Source organism: Harpia harpyja, chromosome 2, assembly GCF_026419915.1.
Source record: "Harpia harpyja isolate bHarHar1 chromosome 2, bHarHar1 primary haplotype, whole genome shotgun sequence".
Taxonomy (NCBI): Eukaryota; Metazoa; Chordata; class Aves; order Accipitriformes; family Accipitridae; genus Harpia; species Harpia harpyja.
This window is the reverse complement of record NC_068941.1, coordinates 86,037,102-86,058,825: the sequence shown is the minus strand read 5'-3', so window position 1 is coordinate 86,058,825 and position 21,724 is coordinate 86,037,102. Positions and strand designations below refer to the sequence as shown.

Here is a 21,724-nt window from a genome sequence, read left to right as displayed (position 1 = left end):
TCATGTATTTACAGTGCCTAACAATATACCAGTTTTCAGTATGATTGGGTGTTTTGATGACACCTTGTCTAGCTAGAGCTTTCTTGTCTGGACTGCAAAATAGAGAAAATTACCTTTCCTGATGTTTCATCTAACTAAAAATGCATGATTTAAGGAGACTAATGGCTAGCCAGACCTCCAGGCTGAATAGCTCTCAGCGTGTTGTGTTTGAATCCACAGTTTTTCATTTTTAACAACCAAAAAGCTGGAGAAAACATGCTAAAAATGTTTCTGATCCATACTCCTATACAGTAATGAAGTTTCCAGGAAGAATTACTTAAGATTTCAGTCATCTTTCTGGCTGTCTTTCAAATTTTAGTGAAGTTTGATGTTAATTAGTGGTTATTAGCAAGGTAGAGAAGTTAGTGACATCATTCTTACAGTAATATTGTTTCAAACAGAAGTTTTTATGAAATAACAGGTGTTTAAATTTCAGTAACTTGTAGGGTGGTTTTTTTCCCTTTGGAATAAATCATAGTATGTTCTCTAATCCACCTGGAAAATGCTTAGAAAAGTTTTCTGTTTATACCTATTAGAGGTATTTGAAACAGAATACAAAGCCCAAAGCATGTGCTAAATGAAATACTCATTATTGTGTAGAATACTATTCAGGGCAGGAATTAGAGAAAGCTTAGAAATATTGAGGCTAATATTTTTAATGGTTGCTTGAAGTTAAGCTCCTTAATCCATATTTGGCTTTTAAGTGAGCTGAACTGTTTTTTCAAGTAGTGTGCAGCTTTCAATTCTCATCAATTTGCAATGTATTATGTGGGTAATCACCATCGTCCTATATAGATCTGTTCAGTCCAGTAGGATTAGATGCATGTCAGCACGAATCTCAGGAGGGTTTTGCAGAGTCTAGGCCCTTAAGTGATATTTGTATGCTTGTCTGAAGGAAAGAAAGCAAGAAAAAAGCCCAAACTCCATACAGTGCTGTGAGATGCGACACATCAATGCTTAAATATAAGTAGCCAATGAATACAGTGGGAATGTATCCTGATAATTCTCCTTTTATTTACTGGTCTGCTTTCTTTTGTCACAGCTACGGAAGGCAGTAATGGATCATATATCGGATTCATTCCTGGAGACCAATGTCCCATTACTGGTTCTCATTGAGGCTGCAAAAAGCGGTAATGAGAAAGAAGTGAAGGAGTACGCTCAGGTCTTCCGTGAACACGCCAACAAGTTAGTCGAGGTAAGTGACCTTATTGACACAGCTAGATTTCCATCTTGCTTCTCAAGGAGAGGCAAGAAAAATTATACACTGGCTGAAATGTTAGAGGTAGCATTTCTGTAATACAGGTTTCAGAAGTTTTGGTCAACTTTATCGCCGTGACTGCACAGCAAATGGCTGGATGGACTAGCAGAGGGGAGCATGTGCTGTATTTTAATAGTTCATTAAAGCAATTGAGCATGTTAAAAATGACATTTTCAGTATTCTGTCAAAAGTCATGAGCAACAAGAAGTAGATTTCAGTTCAGCTTTACCAACAGCATGATAGATCTTAATTTCTATTCAGTAAAAAGCCAAATAGGTGCTTCACAATACTGTATCTGGTACTGGCCAAAGGCTGCTCTAGACATTGGAGCTGGTCAGTCTGAACTAAAATAAGGAAAAGGACATATAGAGAAGGCATAGACTTAAGACTATATTTATTCTTGAAAGGTCTGTATTACATATAGAGAGAGAGATACAGTATCTTCTCTTTCTGAAGAGACGTACTGTGTAAAGTCGTCAAATGATAATTTCAAGTTTTAAGGGATGATGTTGAAATAACTCTATTCTACCATGAGGAGTATAAAACATAATGATTGAAACCTGGATGCTCACTGAGTGGACTTTTATTAAAATAATGATAATGTTCATCTCAGTCTACCCTTTAACAGACCAAGAACTATGAAAAATGCTTGTATTTCTTGAAGACAAATATAACTCAGTGATTTGCTTGATATTATTATGTACCATTATTGACTTCTCTGTACTAGCATTATTTTGAAGAATATGTAGCCCCTTTGCAACATCCTTTCTGCCTAGCCATGCTGTGGGTTCTTTAGCAGAGGAAAATGCTATTAGCAAACTACTGATTTGACAAGTATTGAACTATATCTTTGAGTGGCTTCTGTTCTTAAAACAGGCATCGTCCTAATCCTCTGGTACCTGAGCTGAAGCAAGCAGTAAGGGTTTCTTGCTTACTGTTGACTAAAGCTAGACAGTTTTCTGACAAAGTACGTGTGTGGGGGAGTGTTTTTAGTGGGAGTAAGGTGCTGGAGTTCTGGAGCATCTCGCTCTTCCCATGTACAAAACGGAGAGTCACGGTACCTCATTCAGGGTCTGGCAGTCAGCTGTTTGCTATAGTACTTAACTTGTAGACACCTAAAGGTAGGTCCCAGGGTTTAAAAGCGCTGGGTGGATTCCATACAATGCTGAATACAGTAAGGTTTATTCCTGTTAGCTGCAGTAGGAGCACAGGACTGTCAGCAGCTTTCAGTCCTGACCCCTCTGTATTGTGCAAAGATTTGTTACTGCCGCCTCACGACTGGAGTTGTGGCAATGCAAAAGGAAATAGCCAGTAGGTATATAGAGGGAGGAAAAACCAAAGAAACAGAAAACCCCTCACAATAGTCATAGTTACACCGTAGTGGCAGTCAGAGTTGTAGCCTTATACATAATATGCAATGAACATATGTGGTTAGTATTATAGCAGTCCTCTCCTCCACAGATTTGCAACAAAGTGTTGCAATTACAGGTCTAATAGCATTATTTAGAAGTTTAAAATAACTAAGTAGATCTTTTTAAAAAGGTAACAAGAGGTAGTGACGTAAAAGGAGGAAAAATACTTTTTAAAGGCTATAGTTGAAAAAACCCAAACAATTCCCCCCCCCCCCCCAAAAAAAACCCAACCAAACCCAAACTACCTTCAACTGGAAGAAACCCAACAGAGTGGTTATAGTTATCTAGCTTTGGTTTTACAAGACTAACTTTACATTAGACTTGTACTTTATACCAAACTAGAGTTTGGTTACTGATTTTGAACCCTATGTGGTCATCTTTAGGTGCCCCATCAATAAAACAATGATGGTAGTTACAAGAGATGCTTTGGCCCTAATACTTTTATTGCATTTAGGTTGTTCCAGACTGCTAGAAGCTGATCCTTAATTGATTCTTGTATGTCTCTGACATCTGGTATTAGCCTGTGGGTCCATCCTTCCAAGGCTGCATTCTTTTAGATGGATCTCAGCCTTTTATTTGTAAGGAATCTTTCTCTTTTGGGTAATAAGGTATCTTGAAGAAATGAATTTCTAGTCCAAGTGGACTTTTGAAACCCAAGTTTCAGGTTCATCAGACTGCACAAGAAAATAAATATTTGGAATAGTTTTATGTCGCTTGTACAGTAGATTTTGCACTTAAAATAGTTTCATCCTTATTACTTAATGATGCACAATGGTATCTTAGCAGATGGCCTTCTATGGTTTTGTGGGTCAAGTATTTTGCAAATAGTAAAATGTGGTTTAAAGATGAGACATAATCAAGTGACTATGAAATGTAAGATCCTTTCCCAGGCACAGGGCCAGAATTGCTTGCTAATATATGCAAACACAGTTCCACTGAAGTATGTGGAGTTGCACTTGCTTATGCTAGAGGAATTTGGCACTACAAATCCAATACTGTGAAAACTCTTAAGTATTAATCATTAATTTAAAAATCAGAATCTGAATTTCTTGGATGTCTTACCAAGCTCAATAGAAAGTCTATTAGAAGGTCAGGAAAAATAACCCATGTTTTAATACTTCTTTATGTAAAAGCTACATTTTACCGTTCTGAGAAAAAAAAAATGCATTTCTTGGTATTTGATGAATACAAATGGCAAAATTTTCTTTGCATAGTGAATACATTTTCAGAAATATATCCTGTAAGAATGAGGCTTATGGAAGTTAACTTTCTTTTATAGTCTATATTGCGGAATACTTAAAACTTCTCTTAAGAGCTGTTTTCATTATTTATGTATTTTCCCTTCCCCACCTCTTATCATAACATTTTGTCTTTTGCTTTTCACTTGACTTGCTATGATATGCCTCGTTTGAGAATAAAACCCACAAAGATGAATTCTCATTTTTCTAGACAGTCACTGACAACAAGTTTTGTCTATGGATTATGTTGGAAACACAGAGTAAGGTGTCATCCCATGAAACTTGAGGCCCTTTATCTGTGATACCTATGTTTAGAAGCCTTTTTGTCTCAGACTCCTTCCAGAGTCCGAGAAGGCAGAGCATCTCAGGAATGAAACCTAGCTTAACTATGATGTAAATCATCCAAAATGACTCAAATTGTCATACAGATACTTGGGGTAAAAAAATAATAATAAAATAAATCAGAATTTAGATGGTACCATTCCAGGCTTGGATGGCTAAGTCCTTTTCTTCAAATCATATTTCAGCAGTCATCTCTCAACTTTTCTGCTTTCTGAAAGTGAAGTTAGAGATGTGATAGTGCCTTTCCAGGTCATGATCTTTACCTCATGAATCCCTTTAATGTTTTTGAAAAATTTATCTCTAATGATTGAAAGTCAGTAAATGCCTGAGTTATATTGCCAGCTTCAAATGTGACCTTGGGAAGTCATTTAGCTTCTGTATCCAGGCACCTTCATTTGCAGCATAAGGTTAATGACAGATAATTCTAATACCTACCACACAAAGGCACTTGAACTGATAAATCAGCTCAGACTTATTCAGTGCATCTATCAAAGCACTATATGGCAGCTAATTAATTAATTTTTATTATTCTGTTTAGTAAAGCTTCCTTGGTTTTAACTGTTAGTCCTCTGGAGTGTTTCTTGCAAAATTAAATTATTAAATCCAACTCGTTTTCCTGGGAGATGAAATTCAGCATCCAGTAAACTCTTAAGAGCCGCGATAGCAAGCTGCTTAGTTGCTTTCAATAGGAAACATCAACATGTTTGAAGTTTAATTAAGAACTGTGAAAATTCAGATTATAGGGCCTTCTAGTTAAGTTAGTGGATTGGATCAGGCTTTCCCTCCTCACAAGGATGGGGAAAAGTCCAAGAGAGTTCTACTAATGATTTAAGTTTTGGGGGTTTTGATATTTTTATGGAAGGACTTCATTTGGTGATCAGTGAACATTTACAAAAGTTAAATCCAGTTGCATTATTCTTCCTTGAAACTTATTTCCCACAGAATTGGAACAAAGGGGATTTTTGTTCTTTAGCATGAACTGATGCAGCACCACATTTGAAACAGCTAAAAATAATCTTTAGAAAAGACAGGGCCTTACCAATTTTGCATGAATTAATTTTTATGAAGAATTTTGTGGAGCCTACATGTATCTATCACTTTCATCTCATACAAATGTAAAGATTATTATAGCAGCCTTCCAGTATCTAAAGGGGGCCTACAAGAAAGCTGGAGAGGGACATTCTACAAGAGTATGTGTCACGTCCCAGTTTCTCAGGACGATGACTCGGGTTTGCCGATTCCCAGGTCAGGATTAAGGTGAAATGACACCAGGGAGCCTTTAACACACAAAACTCAACTTTTATTCGCTCACCACAAGAATTAGCATGCTCACCACCAAAACTGGTATGCTTACAACAAAAATTGGCATGAAACTACGTCAGTAAACTGTGTAACGTGCTAACTATACATCACTAAACACATACTACAGGCCTTGCTTATTTGGGGATCAGTTCAGGGAAGACAATAAGGCGAGCCCTCCCGTTGAGTCCCGAGGTTTGGAGCAGACCCCCTTGCTTTCTAGACTCCTTCTCAGAGAGGAGCCCAGGGGCGGCTGGATCCACTCTTAGTCCCAGACTTAGTCAATTGTTTATGTAAAGTAAGGGATAAGGTGTAGGGATTACAGGAAAAAAAAGAGAGAGAAGAAAAAGATCTCACCGGTCCTGGGTCCAGCGTTGATTCAGTCAGCCGAGGGGTCCAGTTCCAGTGGGCTTGCACATGCAAGGCTTCAGTTTGTGTCCTTTTATCATCTCCTTGTCCCTCCTTCAGGCGGGCACTCGAACTCATTAGGCTACGTAGGTGTCATGTGTGGTTTGTGCTTTCAGAACCTTCAGGAAATGGGTCGGTGGGCTTGGGGGTCATTTGGGGAGTAACTTTGCCTTCCCTGCAGACATGACCATTGTGTGATCTTTGGCCATGTACGGTGAGCTGCCTGGCTCAGCACATCAGAACACAGAGCTGCTCCCTCCGGCACGCCCTCCCCATCCCGTTGCTGATGTCCTCTGCTGATCGGCTTGTTTTCACCTGGGGTTCCTTGCTACGCAGGGTTCATTTGCAGAGTTCGTCCTTAAGTAGAACTTGCCCCACCACAATGTTTGAGACATTAACTCTTTCAGTCTCTCACGCATGTAGTGATAGGACAAGGAGTAATGGCTTTAAACTGCAAGAGGATAGATTTAGATTAGGTATTAGGAAGAAATTCTTCACTGTGAGGGTGGTGAGACACTGGACCAGGTTGCCCAGAGAAGTTGTGGCTGCCCCATCCCTGGAAGTGTTCAAGGCCAGGTTGGATGGGGCTTTGAGCAACCTGGTCTAGTGGAAGGTGTCCCTGCCCATGGCAGGGGGGTTGGAACTAGATACTCTTTAAGGTCCCTTCCAACCCAAACCATTCTGTGATTCTATGGTTCTATAATTTCTGGAGACACCCAAAATAATCAGTTACTGTCTAAGAACACTTGGCTAGTGGAAGAACTGTGTTAGGCAATGGTTTATGGTGATTAAAATTTGATATAGTGCAAGCAAATCAATAGTATATCAATAGTATCACAAGGGCGGATAGTAATTTGTAGCAGATGAAACCTAACAGCAGCATTTCTGTTTTATAGTCTCTTTGCCCATTAGGTTTGCAGGAGTCTTTATTAACTTCCTCCTGACCATGTAATTGCCACTTTGAAGAGGATACTGGCATTATTTTGGGTAGTTTAGGGTGTTTTTTTTTTTTCCTTTTACATTGCCAAGGGGGAAAAAAACAAACAAGTTAGTGTTTGAAGTACTTTAAGACACTATGCAGGCTACCTTTCATTTTCCAAGAACTGTATTATTTGTAGCTCCCTAATTCAGACTGACTGTATGTTTTCCCATTGTAAATGTGGAAACAGGCTTGCACACTGAAGACAGGAGGGAAAAAACCACTGCTAGTGTGCACAGCACACAGAACAAGCAATTAGTCCTGCTCAGTGACCCCTGCTTACTTTATTTGGTAATGAGAGGAGAGGGGAAAACGTGTGAAAGAAAATTTTACTATGGTGTTCAACAGTGAATTTAATCTAGATTTACATCAGCAGTAACAGAACTAATACCCAACCCAGTATTTTTTCGTTCCAGAAATACCTCTCAGAAAAGCACACAGAGCATTTGGTTCATAAGAAATGCAAAGCTAGACTTTCTCCTAGGGAATTAAGATCTTCTGTGTAAATCTGCAATGCGCTTGAGATCGATGGAGCTCTGACAGTTTACAGTGTGGCACTCTAGCTCACTTTCAGGAGGTACTAGTGATCTTCATAAGGAATATAGAACAACTATTTCTTTGTGCTTTTGTAAATATTGTATAAGTTCATGAACTTATGAGTTGGATTTTCATTTAAGACAGACAAAACCCAGAGTAACAAGCCTAAGAGGAAAAAATTTGGTTCATTTGTTTCTGCAACTTTAGTTCAAGGAACAAAGAGTGTTCCTACTGATATATATTTCACAAATACTGTCCATACTTGAAACATTCTGTTCTTTTTTATCTAAGTGCACATCACTGCATTATCCGAGTATACAACTAGCTGTTTGCTTCTGGTAATGAAGAAAAAGTGTCAATATTCTTTCATAGCTTCTGTATCCAACTTTCATCATGAAAAATGTATACATCCCTGGGTTTCCTCTTACAGACTGATCAGCTTTTATTCTTGTATTTTTCTTTTAGTTGACATTAAGCTAGATAAGAAATAATATTTAGAAGATAGCAGTCCTTGGTTCTAATCAAGGAGTGTTAGGAAGGTCATAGATTAGTTTAATTCAAACCCTTCAAGTTGAGAGATTTTATTTGAAATTAAAGCTGTGGGCTACCTCTGTGTCCTAGTGTTTCATCTGCTCGTTTTAGTTTTAATTTCATCTCAGGCCTTTCTTCCCTGCGTGGGCAACAGATGTTCTTAATTCCTAGTAAACATCGTGAGTATATTGACGATAGCTAAAACCATGAGTCCAATTATCTGCAATGAGAGCATGAAAAGCTTGAACTCTTTGCATTTATTTCTTCCGAGTCCCTGCTGCAGCCACAACTAGTTAGTACATCTCTTCACCTTGGAGGTGTATGTGTCTTTGAGGCAAAGTGAACTCAAAGTCTTTTAGGATAAAACTTTCTGGTAATGCTATGTCATTAGTGAACTCTTTACACTGGCTTTTTTACTTACATTAGCCACTGGATATTGGTAGTCCTCTGGGATCTATGCCAGTTTCATCTTCTGGTTTCTAGATTAACACTGAAATGAAATCGAATTGCCTTATAGAAAAGCTGAGGCACAGAAAAAACTGCTGCTTTGTGACTTTTTGAGCCTTTTGTGTACCCATCCCTGAAGAAGATAGGTTATTAAAGGAGTTAAATAATCAATGCCTATATTTTCAAGATTGCTTTTTGTCCAAAAGCCATCTCTGCCTTCAGGCAATATGGGTCCATCTCTGAGGCTTACAAAGTCCGCTGTAGGAGGGAGCAGTTGCAGAACCTGCCCGTGATCTGCAGGCTGCATCGTTAACGTGGAAACATGGGTGAAATTAAACAATTTGGCAATGGAGAACTTGGCTACAGCAGATGCTGAAGGCCCTGGATGCTGATCCCTCACCATCTGCCCTTAGCAGGTTTCTGGTGAAACACAGGAATCCAGAATGGCTGATAGGGGAGGAGTTTCCTTATCTCACAGCTTCTTTGGCAATATAGTTCTGTCTCCAAAATTTCTTCCCACTAATAAACACCCAGGTAAACAAGCACACCAGAATCTGTGAGACTATTAGCATTTTCTATTAGTTTGTCCCTTTCCTTTATTCTTAGACTGCTAAGCTTCTACATCTCACAGCAACACCAAAAGGGTTGAAGGATAGTTTTATTTGTTCACACATATTTCTGTAATGTACATAATGAGCAAATGCTACATAAAGTTAGCAACCTGTGGGTAATGATAGTTCTTTTTCTTTTTCCTTCCCAGAAGGAGAGTACAAGATTTAAAAATTAAAAAAAATAAAACCAAACGTGAGTGGTAAATTGCTGCAGAATCTCCATGTCAACTTGAATGCATCTCTAGCTTTGGAACTGTAGACATAAACCCAGTGCTGTGCTGGCTCTCTTACCCGATTTCCTATAGGTCATCATTCATTAGCAAATGACTGTATTATGTGTTTTTACACATTGGAAAAAAAAAAAATGCTGGAGGATTTTCTACAAATGAAAATGTACTTTAGCCACTTCACTTTTGTTGCTGTAATTCTTTAGATATCTTTTCTTTGTATATTCCATTAATTATTTTCATGAGAAATACCTGATTTTTCTCCTTGCAGAAAAATTTATTCCTAGTAATTTCCCAATATTTTCAAGTTAGCTGATTTATTTTTTTTTAAAGATAACTAAAGTTTAACCATGCTTATTTACGGCCTCTGTAAAAGAGATGAAATCCAATTACTCCCTTTTTAATCACTGAGTATTTTTTAAAAATATTTTTCTAGTGAATAACACCTGCTTAGTTAGGGACTCACTTCTCCAGTCTGATCACGCTACTGTGCTATGTGATTCATGTGGTACATTTTCCCAAAATAAAATGACTCCTACAAACTCTAGTATCCATTTATGTCTACTATCTCATACAAACCCATCACATAGCAGTCGATGTGATTTAAAACTTGTTAATAATACAATCAAGAGCTCTTGGTACCATTTTAATTAATTGGTTACATAAATTATGGATTTAGCTCCTCCTAACCAGTTGTTTAACTTGTAACCTTAGTACACTCAGATGCCATACAACATCTAGGCTGGAAGTCATCCCCTAACTCTTCCATGGGAAGGACTGCTTTGAAGGGAGTGAATATGTGAACCTGTTAGTGGAAGGGGCCCTCTGGAACCTAAATGTCCTTTTACTTTGAACTTAAACATGTCTGCTAGATGTGATTTTTATTTACAGACACGGCATCTCTTCCATCAGGGAAGAGATGAAAGTAAGTGGAAGCTCCTGAGTCAGATACAAGCCTGCCTTAATTACTCTCTCATCAATGAGAGAAGAAAAACTAGTTTTTATCAGAGGCATTGCTCTCAAATTGTCAGGATGAATCCATGGCATCTCTGTGATGACATGGTGTAAAATTCCCAGCTGTATGACTGCTCAGCCCACTCTGTTTAGCAGCTAGAAATCAATACTGGCAGGTGTGGCTTACCTACCTTCAGTTTCTTTTAGGTTTGGTGTTTTTTTAATATTTCTTTTCACTAGGGAGCAAGTATGAAAGCCTCTTCACTTAGCAGATGAAATTTATTACCAGCATTTTGCACTGACCAATGTATTAGTTTTTTGGCAACATGGAAGAAAGTGATCTCTTACCCCCAAAAATGGATTGTGATTGGAAGTGGGAAGTTCATCAAGTGGTATTAACCTTTGAGAGAGGTTAATAAATGAAGATGGTAACTGCCTGCCCTTCTGATAGTCATATGATGTGCCTTGCTTTATTCACATGTCAGCAGGGCATCACTTGGGAGACTACCTTTTCCTCTCCCATTGACTGTTCTTTCTAGCAACCAGAAGAAGGATTTGTTAGAGCAGGTAGGGTGGTCTGTAATAAGCTACACTTTTGGAGCTAAAAGGGCCAAAGTTTAATTTAACCAAACCTACCTCTTTGGGCTAACATGGTTAGGATATATCAGGTAGACATGCAACTAGTGCCACAGCTGACTTCTTCTAGCTTCCTTGTCTTTCAACCTGTTTCAGATGTAGTAAGGGCACTAGATGCGTTTTCAAGATGAACCCAGAGCAAGGCTCTTTTATTAGTGCTGACTTCAAGACTTGTTGTTTTAATACTCAGAGTGGCTTTTATCCATTCTCTTCACTTCATTTGACTCCTCTCAATGTGTTGTGTAATGCAAACATCTTTCCTACTTCCAGTTGCCAGCTGTGGGGATCTGAAGGGAATATCTACTTCTGAAGACAGGGAGAATGAGATACTTGGCATGTTAGTTCTTCAAAGGTGGTATTTTCTAGACACCCCCACCTAGCTACCCTCATTCTTTTATTTTTACTGTCATATCCTATTTTATGAAGTGTTTTATTTGTGTCTCTAGTAACAAGCCCTAACCATAACTGATGCTTTTCCCAGTGTTTCTTTAAAAAGGGTACTTCAACCTATGCTCTAGAAGCTGTATGTTTGGATTAATTTTTTGCTACTCAAGACAGGTTAACATTTTACTATGATGTAAAATGTTTAGCCTCTTGGCCTTTGTTCAGTGATGTATTAGCATGGTTATATTTCAATCAGTGAATATTAAAAACTGTGCTTTTAAATATGCATCTTAGGTTTCACTGTAAGAAAGAAGAGTTTAATCAAATAACCTGTCTTAGAGCATGAAATTTAAGAGAAATATGGGGAATGCTGGGGAATAAAAGAAAGCATGAAATACAAGAAGCGATGCTGGTATTCCAAACTCACCACAAAGTAGGCAATAAAACAAACAGCTTTTATTACTATAGAGAAAGGGAATTTGTCATCCACCATTGAGCCATTTCCAGCATGCAGGACAGAGATAGAGGGGCTAGAACTATTTAAGAAGCCAAAAAGTTCAGTACAAGCAGCAAGTACTTCTGAGGAAACTGAAAAGAGCATTTACAAGAAAATAGTGAGTCAGAAATAAAGGAGAGCATTCAGACATGCTCAAAAAATCAGCAGATGTCCAAGGAAAAGCCACGTCAAAGATTTCAGGACAGAATGGCATGTTTAATGGTGGAATTTTGAACTGACGTAAAAGAAGAAATTGGAACCAAGAAATCTCATGATTTTGAACAAGTCATAGCAGCTTAGATTTTTAAAAAGATTGCAGTTGAGATTTATGTGGCAAAATTTCAAATATAGACCCTTGAGTAATAAAGTTTATTAATCCAGAAGAAAGTATGCAAATACAAAAAGCATCATCTCCAAATACTAGTATTGTAGATACACTAGAGTTGTACAGGGGTGTCTGTGTTGCTTTAGCTTATGCGAGGTGTGAGTTATAGTGTGTCTTATCCTGGTTTTTTCCCTGTATCCCATTAGGTAGTTTCTAACAAGCATAGTGGTTATGATGATGCACCGATCATAGGTATATCCTACTGCTTCTACTACAGTGTCAAGACTGTAGGTGTTTCTTTGGTAGTGCATGAATGTCGAAATCATCCTTATTGCCTAAATAATCCTTATTGCCTAAATGTTCCTGGTCAGGGATGTTGTCCGTGTTAGCTTTTCAAAGTTCCTGTGGCAGAGGGGTACACTGGGAACTTTGCAACAAACTGTGTTTAGTGGCACCCGCATCCATGTCCCTTTGTATATTTACAATACCCTGGTGTATTTATTATTTAGGAAGACCAAAACTCCTCCATCCCAAGTTTTGATTAGAAACCTTTCACTGATACCGAATCCGTAATCACTTATGCCAAGTAACTTGCCGACAGTGAATTCCTCTCAGTACTAAGGTTTATTACTCTATCTGTAATCTAAAGATGGGTATTTCATATTTTTTAGCCCTTATAGTTTGTTTCCTATCTTATCTGCACCTTTGTGAAGAAGGACCTTTGTTATAATAAATCTTTTCTCCACATAGGTACTTGCAAATTTTGATCTAACAACTCCCAAACTTTAGGCTGTTAAATGAGGTCCTTTGGTCTCTTCCCATAAGCCTTTTTTTTTTTTTTTCCCAAAAGTTTAATTACCTGTGTGACTGTTCTCTATACCACCTGCTTTTCCAGTAGTTTCACTAGTATGTCTATGTACAAACATAAAATGTCCTACTTCTTCTTAGTATTTACTAGATGGAAGTAATACCTGTAGGCGTAGTGTTTTGTGGCTTTACTTGAATGCAAAAATCTTGTCACATCAATATGTTTTGTGTCTTTTCCTGGACTTCCAGGTGTTTTCAGTAATGAAATGCACCTTTTGCCATTTTGGATAAGTTCAATAACTGTTGTGTTTTCACACCTATAGTCTAAGCCTTGGATGGCCTGTGTGGCTTTTAAAATATTTTTCTGTCAAAATAGATCCTCAAGATAACCAGCAGAGTCAGATAAAACATGCCTTTGTTTCCCCCAGGATAGTTGTTATTTGGACAAAATTTACATCTCTTGCTGGAAGTTTTTGCTACAGCATTGCATGAGGGAAATGGTAAGAGAAATCAGGGTGATGTTATGAATGGACACAGAGCAGGCTGTGAGAAATAAGAGTCTGGGAGGGCTATTGGGGGAAGGGAATGTTTTAGGGTGAATTTTCAGTCAAGTTATTTATATGTGCTTGTAATGCTCCTGCTGAATGTCAAGTACATATGGGAGTAGGTTTGTTTTTTTTTTTTTTAGTTATGATTTTTTTACTTATTGACAACCCATGGATTCAACAAGAAAATTCAACATTACATGTAGATATGGATCCAGAAAGTAAATATTCTCAGTCATAATTTTCCTAGGTAAAACTTGAGCTCAGTTATGAAGGAGAAGAGACATTGAAAAACCTATAGTGCTTCAGCCCTGGTATACCTCATTAGATAAATACAATAGTAAGCTCATTCAGAAAATACCTAGATATTACTAAGTAAAATACTATAATCCTAATAACAAGTTTCCTCAGTGTTTGAAAATGTATTTTATACCTTAATTTGGAGATAAATTTCCAAAGAAAAAACCTCACTAGTCTGTTAGAATAACATTATAACAAATGTGTGGATCACGTTTCAGTAGAAAATCCTGTATGAGATATTGATGATAATAAAGGAAGACTGACTTCATGGCTTAGCATGAAAAGTCATTAGTTTTATTGCTTTATTTCCAAGCTTGGATTTCTGAAAATCAAATAAAATAATTAAGTGGATTTTCTTCAAAGTTCCAGAAAGTTTTTTCCTATGGCCTCAGAGCAAGGATGAGGAACTTCAGCCTGAGGACAACTTCTTAAGAAACTTATAAGTAGCCGAGAAAAGGATTTTAGCATGAAAGTGTAATCTCATCAGTAAGTTTAGTTTCACAGTATACAGGTTATAAAACTAGTGTTTTGATGATCCTGAAGTGTTTCCAAGACTTCAAAAGTTCAGGAAAAGAGGTTCTGTAAGGCTTAATCTCTTTGCAATGTTATGCTTGAAAAGCATAAGGTAGAGAAGGGAGGAAAAGTCAAGATTTTATCAATACCCATACTTCTTGCAGTCAAAAGGATTGTAGGATAGAGGTCCTGCTTCTAAAAGATGAGTGACTTACAGGCTAGTGATATCACCCTAATGTCTGCGTCATTATACCTAGGTGAGAAAGTCAAGTCATTGCTTTATAATAAGAACCTTTTATCATAAAGCCAAAAATGGTGGTGTTACATGTCTCCTTGTAGTGCCTAATTCCACAGTTGTACCCTTTGAGGTACCATTTAAATGACTCAAGTTTTTCTTTTACTTATAATGAAAGCAAGTACAATTCTTACCCATAGATATGCAGACTGTGTAGCAGATCAGCTGTTACCTTTCCAACACACAATGCATACTGTTCTATAGTTTAAAAGGATTTGTAAATTTTACCATGCCCAAGGAAACAGTTAAGAGCAGCCATAAGATCTTAAACCACTGTTTGTGACGTGACCGAGAAGTCTCATGGATATGTTTTTGTTGCAAAAATTGCCATTGCCGTAATGTCAGAAGGGAGATGAAGGTGCCCAGCAATGGATATTAACAAAAGAACAAGGAAATTAACATACAGAAGTTTTTAGGTAGATGAGGGGAAAATGAGAAAGAAGCAATAATGATACCTTATTTCACTCGGAGTGTAACTTCTTCAGCGGGTAATTGTCCTTGCTGGGATGCCAATATAGCCGAGTTTATGTAGGAGAGGGAAAAAGCTGAGGCTTTGTTTCATCCCTCTCAGATAATAACAATATAAAAGGACGTCCCTTTTAACAGAAGAATGTTTGGTAATTTTGTTGGTTTAAGTTAAAAAAAGTTGAAGTATACACAAGAAATGGAAGGAATAGCTGCTGCTGACCACTGTTCTTACAGTATTATGTAGTATTAAACCTCTTATCATACATAGTGTTGGAACCAATCACTGAGTTACCTTGATGTCCATTGGTTTAAAGAAATTCAAGCGCTTAAATAACACAAGTAGGAAGCTGTAACATTTCACATTCAGTCTGCATAAGAGAAAGTAAGAGGAGATGAAATTTTGTACCTTGGGTTGCACACAAATATCTGAATATTACTGTAATCTTTGCCCATTTCATTGAATAATGGTAAATAGATAGGATTAATAGATCACTGGCAAACTTATACAAAAGGTTCTACACCAGTGCAAAATATTAATTATGCTAATTTGTGACACATTATTTTCAAAAGCCTAACAGATAAAAGCATTAAGACCATAAATCATTCATTTAATCTGATTATTTTCAGTCAGTCTTTTATTTACTGTCTGCTCAATTAAAAACTGAGGTTAATGAATCTTTCAAATGTACTATAATATTCTAGTATTCATTATTTCGCCCCCTCCGCCCCAGGTAAAAAATCTCTCTCTTTTCTCCTCTCCATCCCTTTTTGGATTAGAGAGGAACTTCTGAGTCACACCATATATTTTCATTTCTGAAAGTTGCTGATAGCAGTTTTCCCATCTGAAATGATGAACAGAGAATGAGATGGCAAAAAGCCAGAAAGCAGTAGGAGCTCTGGCGTGCAATGTGCAAGTACAGTTTTACCTTAAGTCTTACCTTACATCTTTCTGTCTTTGCCATTTTTTGCAGAAGTTACCTTCTTTCTCATCCATATCGTGTTTTACTTTAGTTTTATTTCTAGTAAAACTTGGAATTCTGCTGAGAAACTTGAATCTATTTCCCCATTTTTGAATTTGCTAATTTGCAAATCAATGAGGTGTTATCTAAATATACCCCAAATTGGTAGCAATCATTAACATTATTCATCATTTTTATGCATTAGTGTTACAAATACAAAAAATTCTTCCCCAATATTTTTGCTGAATATGATCCTATTCCTTGTCTTTACCTGCTTTATTTTACCTTCATAAAGACTTTTCTTTTTTGAAGAAGAATTATTTCCCACATCTTCAAAGCAGGTGAATAGCAACTTTTACTCCTTCTCATTTTGTGAAGTTTAACACAAAACTGTCTGGCATTTTGCAAGCCGTAAGTAAACATGTAAAACCAGATGCTTGGTTGGTGTAAAATGATAAATCTTCCTCCATCTTCACAGGTACAATGTCAGTCTCCAACAACCAAGTGTAAATCCAGGGCTTCTAATTGACTGAACTCAGAAGTACAACAGCTCAGGTTGTCTTAGAATTTGGGTGATGCTTCTTGCCTCAAACACCTTTTAGTGCTCAAGAGCACCAAAAGTCTGCCTTACATCAGATTTTTTTGTTGTTGAACTCAAAATGCCTTTTAAATTTAATCATTAATATTATCTCCACTTTGTAGGTGACATCCTAGGAGGTGAAATAATTTGCCCAGAGTGTATTAGTGGACCTGTGGCAGATCTAGAAAAATAATCTCATCACTGTGATTTCTAACAGTGTTTTATCAGTGAGGCTTTCACACTCCTTGTTCCAATTTCTAGATTTTATCCATACTATCTTTTGAATTTTGATTGTTGACTTGTTATTTACATATCACTTAAAATAGTAAACTAGATACAAGTGAGCAAAACTCTTCGAGCATTTAGAAGCCATTAGATGCAGCCTACGCTTTAGTATATATAAGCCAGTAAAAGTAAACATAGTATACTTCCAGGATTAATTTTAAATAGCTAGAACCTTTCCAATATACAAGATGAAATTCATTTTGCCCAACTTTTGCCTTAAGCTATTCTTTTAGGCTTTTAGATTGTTATTGTCTACACCCTCTGGGTCATCACTGTAGAGAGATGTACTACTAAAAGGTGTTTCTTACCATCCCAAAGCAGGGCTATCAGTCAAAATATGTGGGATGCATTGACTTTGAAGATACCTTTCTGTCTTGTGCAACTTTGTAGGGATCCTAGACAGTTAGGTGGCAATAAATGCCTTTTAGACAGCTAATGTTGAGTTACATATGGTGAACCTCTACCTGTAATGACAAAAGTCATGTCTGTGGTAAAAGATTTTTACCGCAGAAGTCACTGCTATTGCCTGTGGTGTACTTCTAACTCTGCCCTCAGTTATTTGCAGTGAGGATGTTATGTTCTTGTAATTACCTTCTCGTGAAAGCCCAGAATGCTTCATTTGCATCAAATTCTTCCCTTGTAATAACTTTATAATACCAAGTCTCTTTGAAAGTGAGACAATCAGTGGCACATGTGTCTAAGGGAGCATCAACATTTCCCACCTCGTGCAGGCTGAAGATACATTTCTCTAATATTTTCTTTTAAGCTGCAGCAAAAGAATAATATCCTACAGCCACTGCCTGTGGTCGGTTGAATCTTAACCTGTTTGAGCTCTCCAAGCTTATTTTAGTCTGCAGTGTCTGTCAAAGATGGTCCTGTTTCCATCTTATGCGTGTTGAAAGCTATCTTGGCGTGTAAATGTAACACAACAGATGGGACACAGTGCAACTTGGCTGACCTCTACTTTCAGCATTTAAATAGCTAAACTGATTTTATTACCATAAAATAAACTTCCAAGAACTTCTTACACTGTAGACCAAGCTAACAAGTGCCAGTTGCAATCCTGTAATTGCAGTAGATGAAAAGGTCAGTTTTCATAACGGTTTCATAGGATTGAAAGATACTTCCATTGATTTTAATGAGAACCATAGGGATGAAATGCCTATAAAATGTACGTTTTCCTCTAAGACAAGAAAGCCAAAATAACATTGGCAATATCACACATGGACTTCATTAGTGTGTGTTTCCAGAGTCATACTCTTATTTTTCAGTATCATTGAAAAAAAAAAAAACTGAGGACAAACAGGGCTTGCAACATTGGGAACTGAAAAATTGTGCTTAAAAGTGGTCAACACGCTTCATCTCAAGACTATCACTTTCTTGAGGTTTTCTTTTTAGTATCATTGTTCTGTTGTTTTCAGTTCCTGGTGCCCCCTTTTCTCCTGTTATTTACCCTCCTTTTTGGCTGGATTGTAACACCATTGGCTACCAGCTCTAAATCTTTAGCAGGCCAGGTTTCATTTTCTGCCAGAGACTTCCTGGAGGAATTCAAGAATACCATTGCAAAACTCAAGAATACCATCCCCTCAAGTAGAATAAACACTATAAGTTTATGTATCTGTTACAATGTCAAGATCAGAAGACAGTAGTTTTTGAAAAGCACTTAAAAAGGACACCTGCCCCATACACCTTGGCTTCTGACAGAGGAATAAAGGTCTCATTAGCAATTTTTACCCTTTGTCAACACTTTTTTATCCTTAGAGCTGATTATTATTATACCTTCTCATGTCCGGGATTCATTATTTATACATGAATTTTAGCTCCATCCTTCCAGCTCCTATCCCATTTGTCGGGCTGAAGTGCAGATGCCTTTGAATCAACTCACACTTTGGCAAACACTGACTGGGGTTTCAAATATTTCCAAAAAATGATATAATCAAATCAATGGGAATATATTAAAAAGTTTGACACATTCTTTACAAATGTGCAATATTTATGGGATACTTGTTTTTTAAAAAAATCTGAATGACTGAGATAACGTGGCAACATATTTGAATACTTGCTTCCTATGGGCTGCTGTGAATATATCATGTGCTTTGTAGAAGGGCCTTTGCATTTGATTTTTTTCAATTATACCAACTACAAATGTTGTACACATAGTTACAGATGTAACTGTAATTGTACTATGATCTAATGACATAGACTTCGTAAAACTGGTCTTCCTTTACCAAATGTGAGCACGCTTTTTAAGTCTAGTTCTAGATGGCTTAATTTTTTTTTCAGTGTTTTCAAAGAAAAAAGTCAAAACAACTTTATGCAATTAAATAATAAAGATGTCTTTCTCAGCAGTTATTATAGTAGGGAGGGAGAAATCTATATTTTTACTTACTGATCCTGTTCTCTACAGCTTTTTCCACACAGGTTTTTGTACTTGTTTTCATTCTTCCTGCTTGCCTTTTTCTTCAGTAATATAATAAATAAAAACAAGCTCTTGTGTGTTCTTCTTCATATCCTATGCTGTAATTACAGCATTTTTTGTTGTAATATTGATTTGGAAAAAAAAGCCCATCTGTATTTCTGTGCATAAAGAAATGGAAATCTGAATCTTACAAGAGGGAGTTATTTAATCTTTATTGAGATGATTTGTAGAAGGCTTGCAGGAGAGAGAAATAAAGGAAGAGGATTGTGATTTGAAACTCTACTTTCATTTTCTAAGAAACTTTATTACAAAGTTAAGAATATATATGTATATTATATAAATAATCATCTTCAAGAAGTTCTTGTGATCAAATTAAATTTCATGTTTCTACCTCATTCTGCAACTCTGTCATACCTACGTGATAATTATCATTATTATTTTTTCATCTCGATGTCTGTTTAAGAGAGCCTTTCATTGTGTTAGAAGACATTTACAGCAGAATTTTCTTAAATTCCTCTCACAGGATGTGTTTGATCCTGCAGTTACCAGGAGAGCAGAATACTTGCTATGGAGGTGCAGGAGGCCGCCTGTAAAGTCAATATCCCCATTCCCCTACCCCCCCCAAAAAAAGCCTTAACAAGTGGCATTAAAAACCCTGCTTATAAGCTGAATGTTATAGAAATGAAATGCAAGAAAGACGATCAAGATTGGTAAATAATGAGATCAAATTCTCTAAATACTCCGTAATCTAATTTCTAATTCCTGTCAGATTTCTAATCTGTAAATTCCAGAAACTTTTAAGCTCTATGTCAAAGAGCTATTTGGAATGTGATTCCAGAATTTCATTCCCTTAATGATCACAAATATTCTAAATTTCATTTTGAAAATCTTACCAGAATGTGAAGCTCTAGTTATTTTTTCCTACCAAGCACTTATCTCAAATGCATTTGTAAAATGCTATTGTAGCTTCCTCTAATGTCCTATTTCCCCAGCCTTCCTAGAAACTCTTTGTACTTGTGCCGTTCATGCTGCTATTTTTACACGTGACTGTTCTAAGTGAAGTTTTGCAATGGTTTGTACTAACAATTTAATATATTTTCTTAAATTATCACTATTGATTTTTTTTTTCTTCAACATCTTTATCTGCTCCGGTGTCTTGGATGCTTTATCTCTGGTCTAGTCTGCTCAGTCTTTAAAATTGATTACCCAAGTATGGCTCTTATGATAGATTATCATCTGTGCTTGTAACCTGTCGGAGTTGTTCTAATTCCTTATGATTGATCAGGCAATATAATTTCTATTTCTGCTTAATCTTTTCCATGCTCTGATGGACATTGAGGTAATCCATTGAGGTAATCCATGTTCCTTTGGCAGTTCCTCAGAGAGTTAAGTCCAAGCCTTTTGGCCTCGTAGATACATCTATAATTCTGAATAAAAGAGGATCAGAGAGCTAATGCAAGAGCTGAGATCATTCAGTGGAATTCTCTTATTTAACAATATAGACATAGCATAACATCTCTTTCTTAAAGCAACCATTTACATCCTTTGTTACATGAGTGAATTACATTTTAAGACAAGTAGGATCTATCAGGAACACGTGTATAATCTAAAGGGACAGAGAGATACTGTTTAATCACTTGTGGAAATCACTTTGTGCCTGGAGACTCTTGTGAGACCGTCCTTCTTGAAAAGAAAGGCTCCTTCCCAGACTATTTGTTGAAGTCTGCACAGGCAGAATGATAATGGCAGCAGCAAGTAGTACTTAATCTGAACTCGTTTTTTTCCACCTCATTTTTTGGCTATGCAGTTTCAACTATTTTACAACATACTGACATGTATTTTGTCATGTCAGTACCCTGAAAAATCTCGGGAATTCATAAAATGTCTGTGAAGCTCAAACTCTCAGGTAATTGATGATAATTGTTTGATAAATATACTTGCATCTAGAGTGTATGACTGTATAAGGCTGAAAAATGGCAGGATGGTGCAGCAAAATGTCAGTTCCATGAAAAATTGGTAGAAATTTTCAATGAAAAGGGTCTCCGTTGAAAAATAAGACAGCTCATTAAATTTTGTTGGCGATGTCAGGTGCTAATCGAAACGCTAAGAGAATAGCCTTGATAATAAAGGGTAAAGCTTGTAGGTGGCAGGTAGAAGTAGTGGTTTTATTTGCATAGTAAGAGGTGGAGCCATTCTGAAGCTGATGCAATGAATCCATGCAGCTGAACACAAAGTCTTCCAAGCCCTGTAAACAAATATACATCAGGGATGTTAAATACAGAAATGCGTACTGTATGATTATGGGTTTGAGTTATTCTGGGAAAACCTGGAACTAGAAAGAAGCTGTCTGAAATTTCTCATATGAATGGTTTCCTGGTAAGAAATGCAGTTTTAGGTCAACATAAACTATTTGTGAAAGTTTACTGAATT

The 21,724-nt window shown here is 36.9% G+C and overlaps 1 protein-coding gene across 4 annotated transcripts in view; it reads left to right on the top strand.

The window, feature by feature from the left end:
* Positions 1–21,724, top strand: part of CTNNA2 (catenin alpha 2) — a 520,993-nt gene that overhangs the window by 407,596 nt on the left and 91,673 nt on the right. For all 4 annotated transcript variants that reach the window (XM_052780796.1, XM_052780797.1, XM_052780799.1 and 1 more), the window contains one exon: positions 1,082–1,234. In XM_052780796.1, coding sequence (XP_052636756.1) covers positions 1,082–1,234 — 153 coding nt within the window. The remainder of the gene's footprint in view (positions 1–1,081; positions 1,235–21,724) is intronic.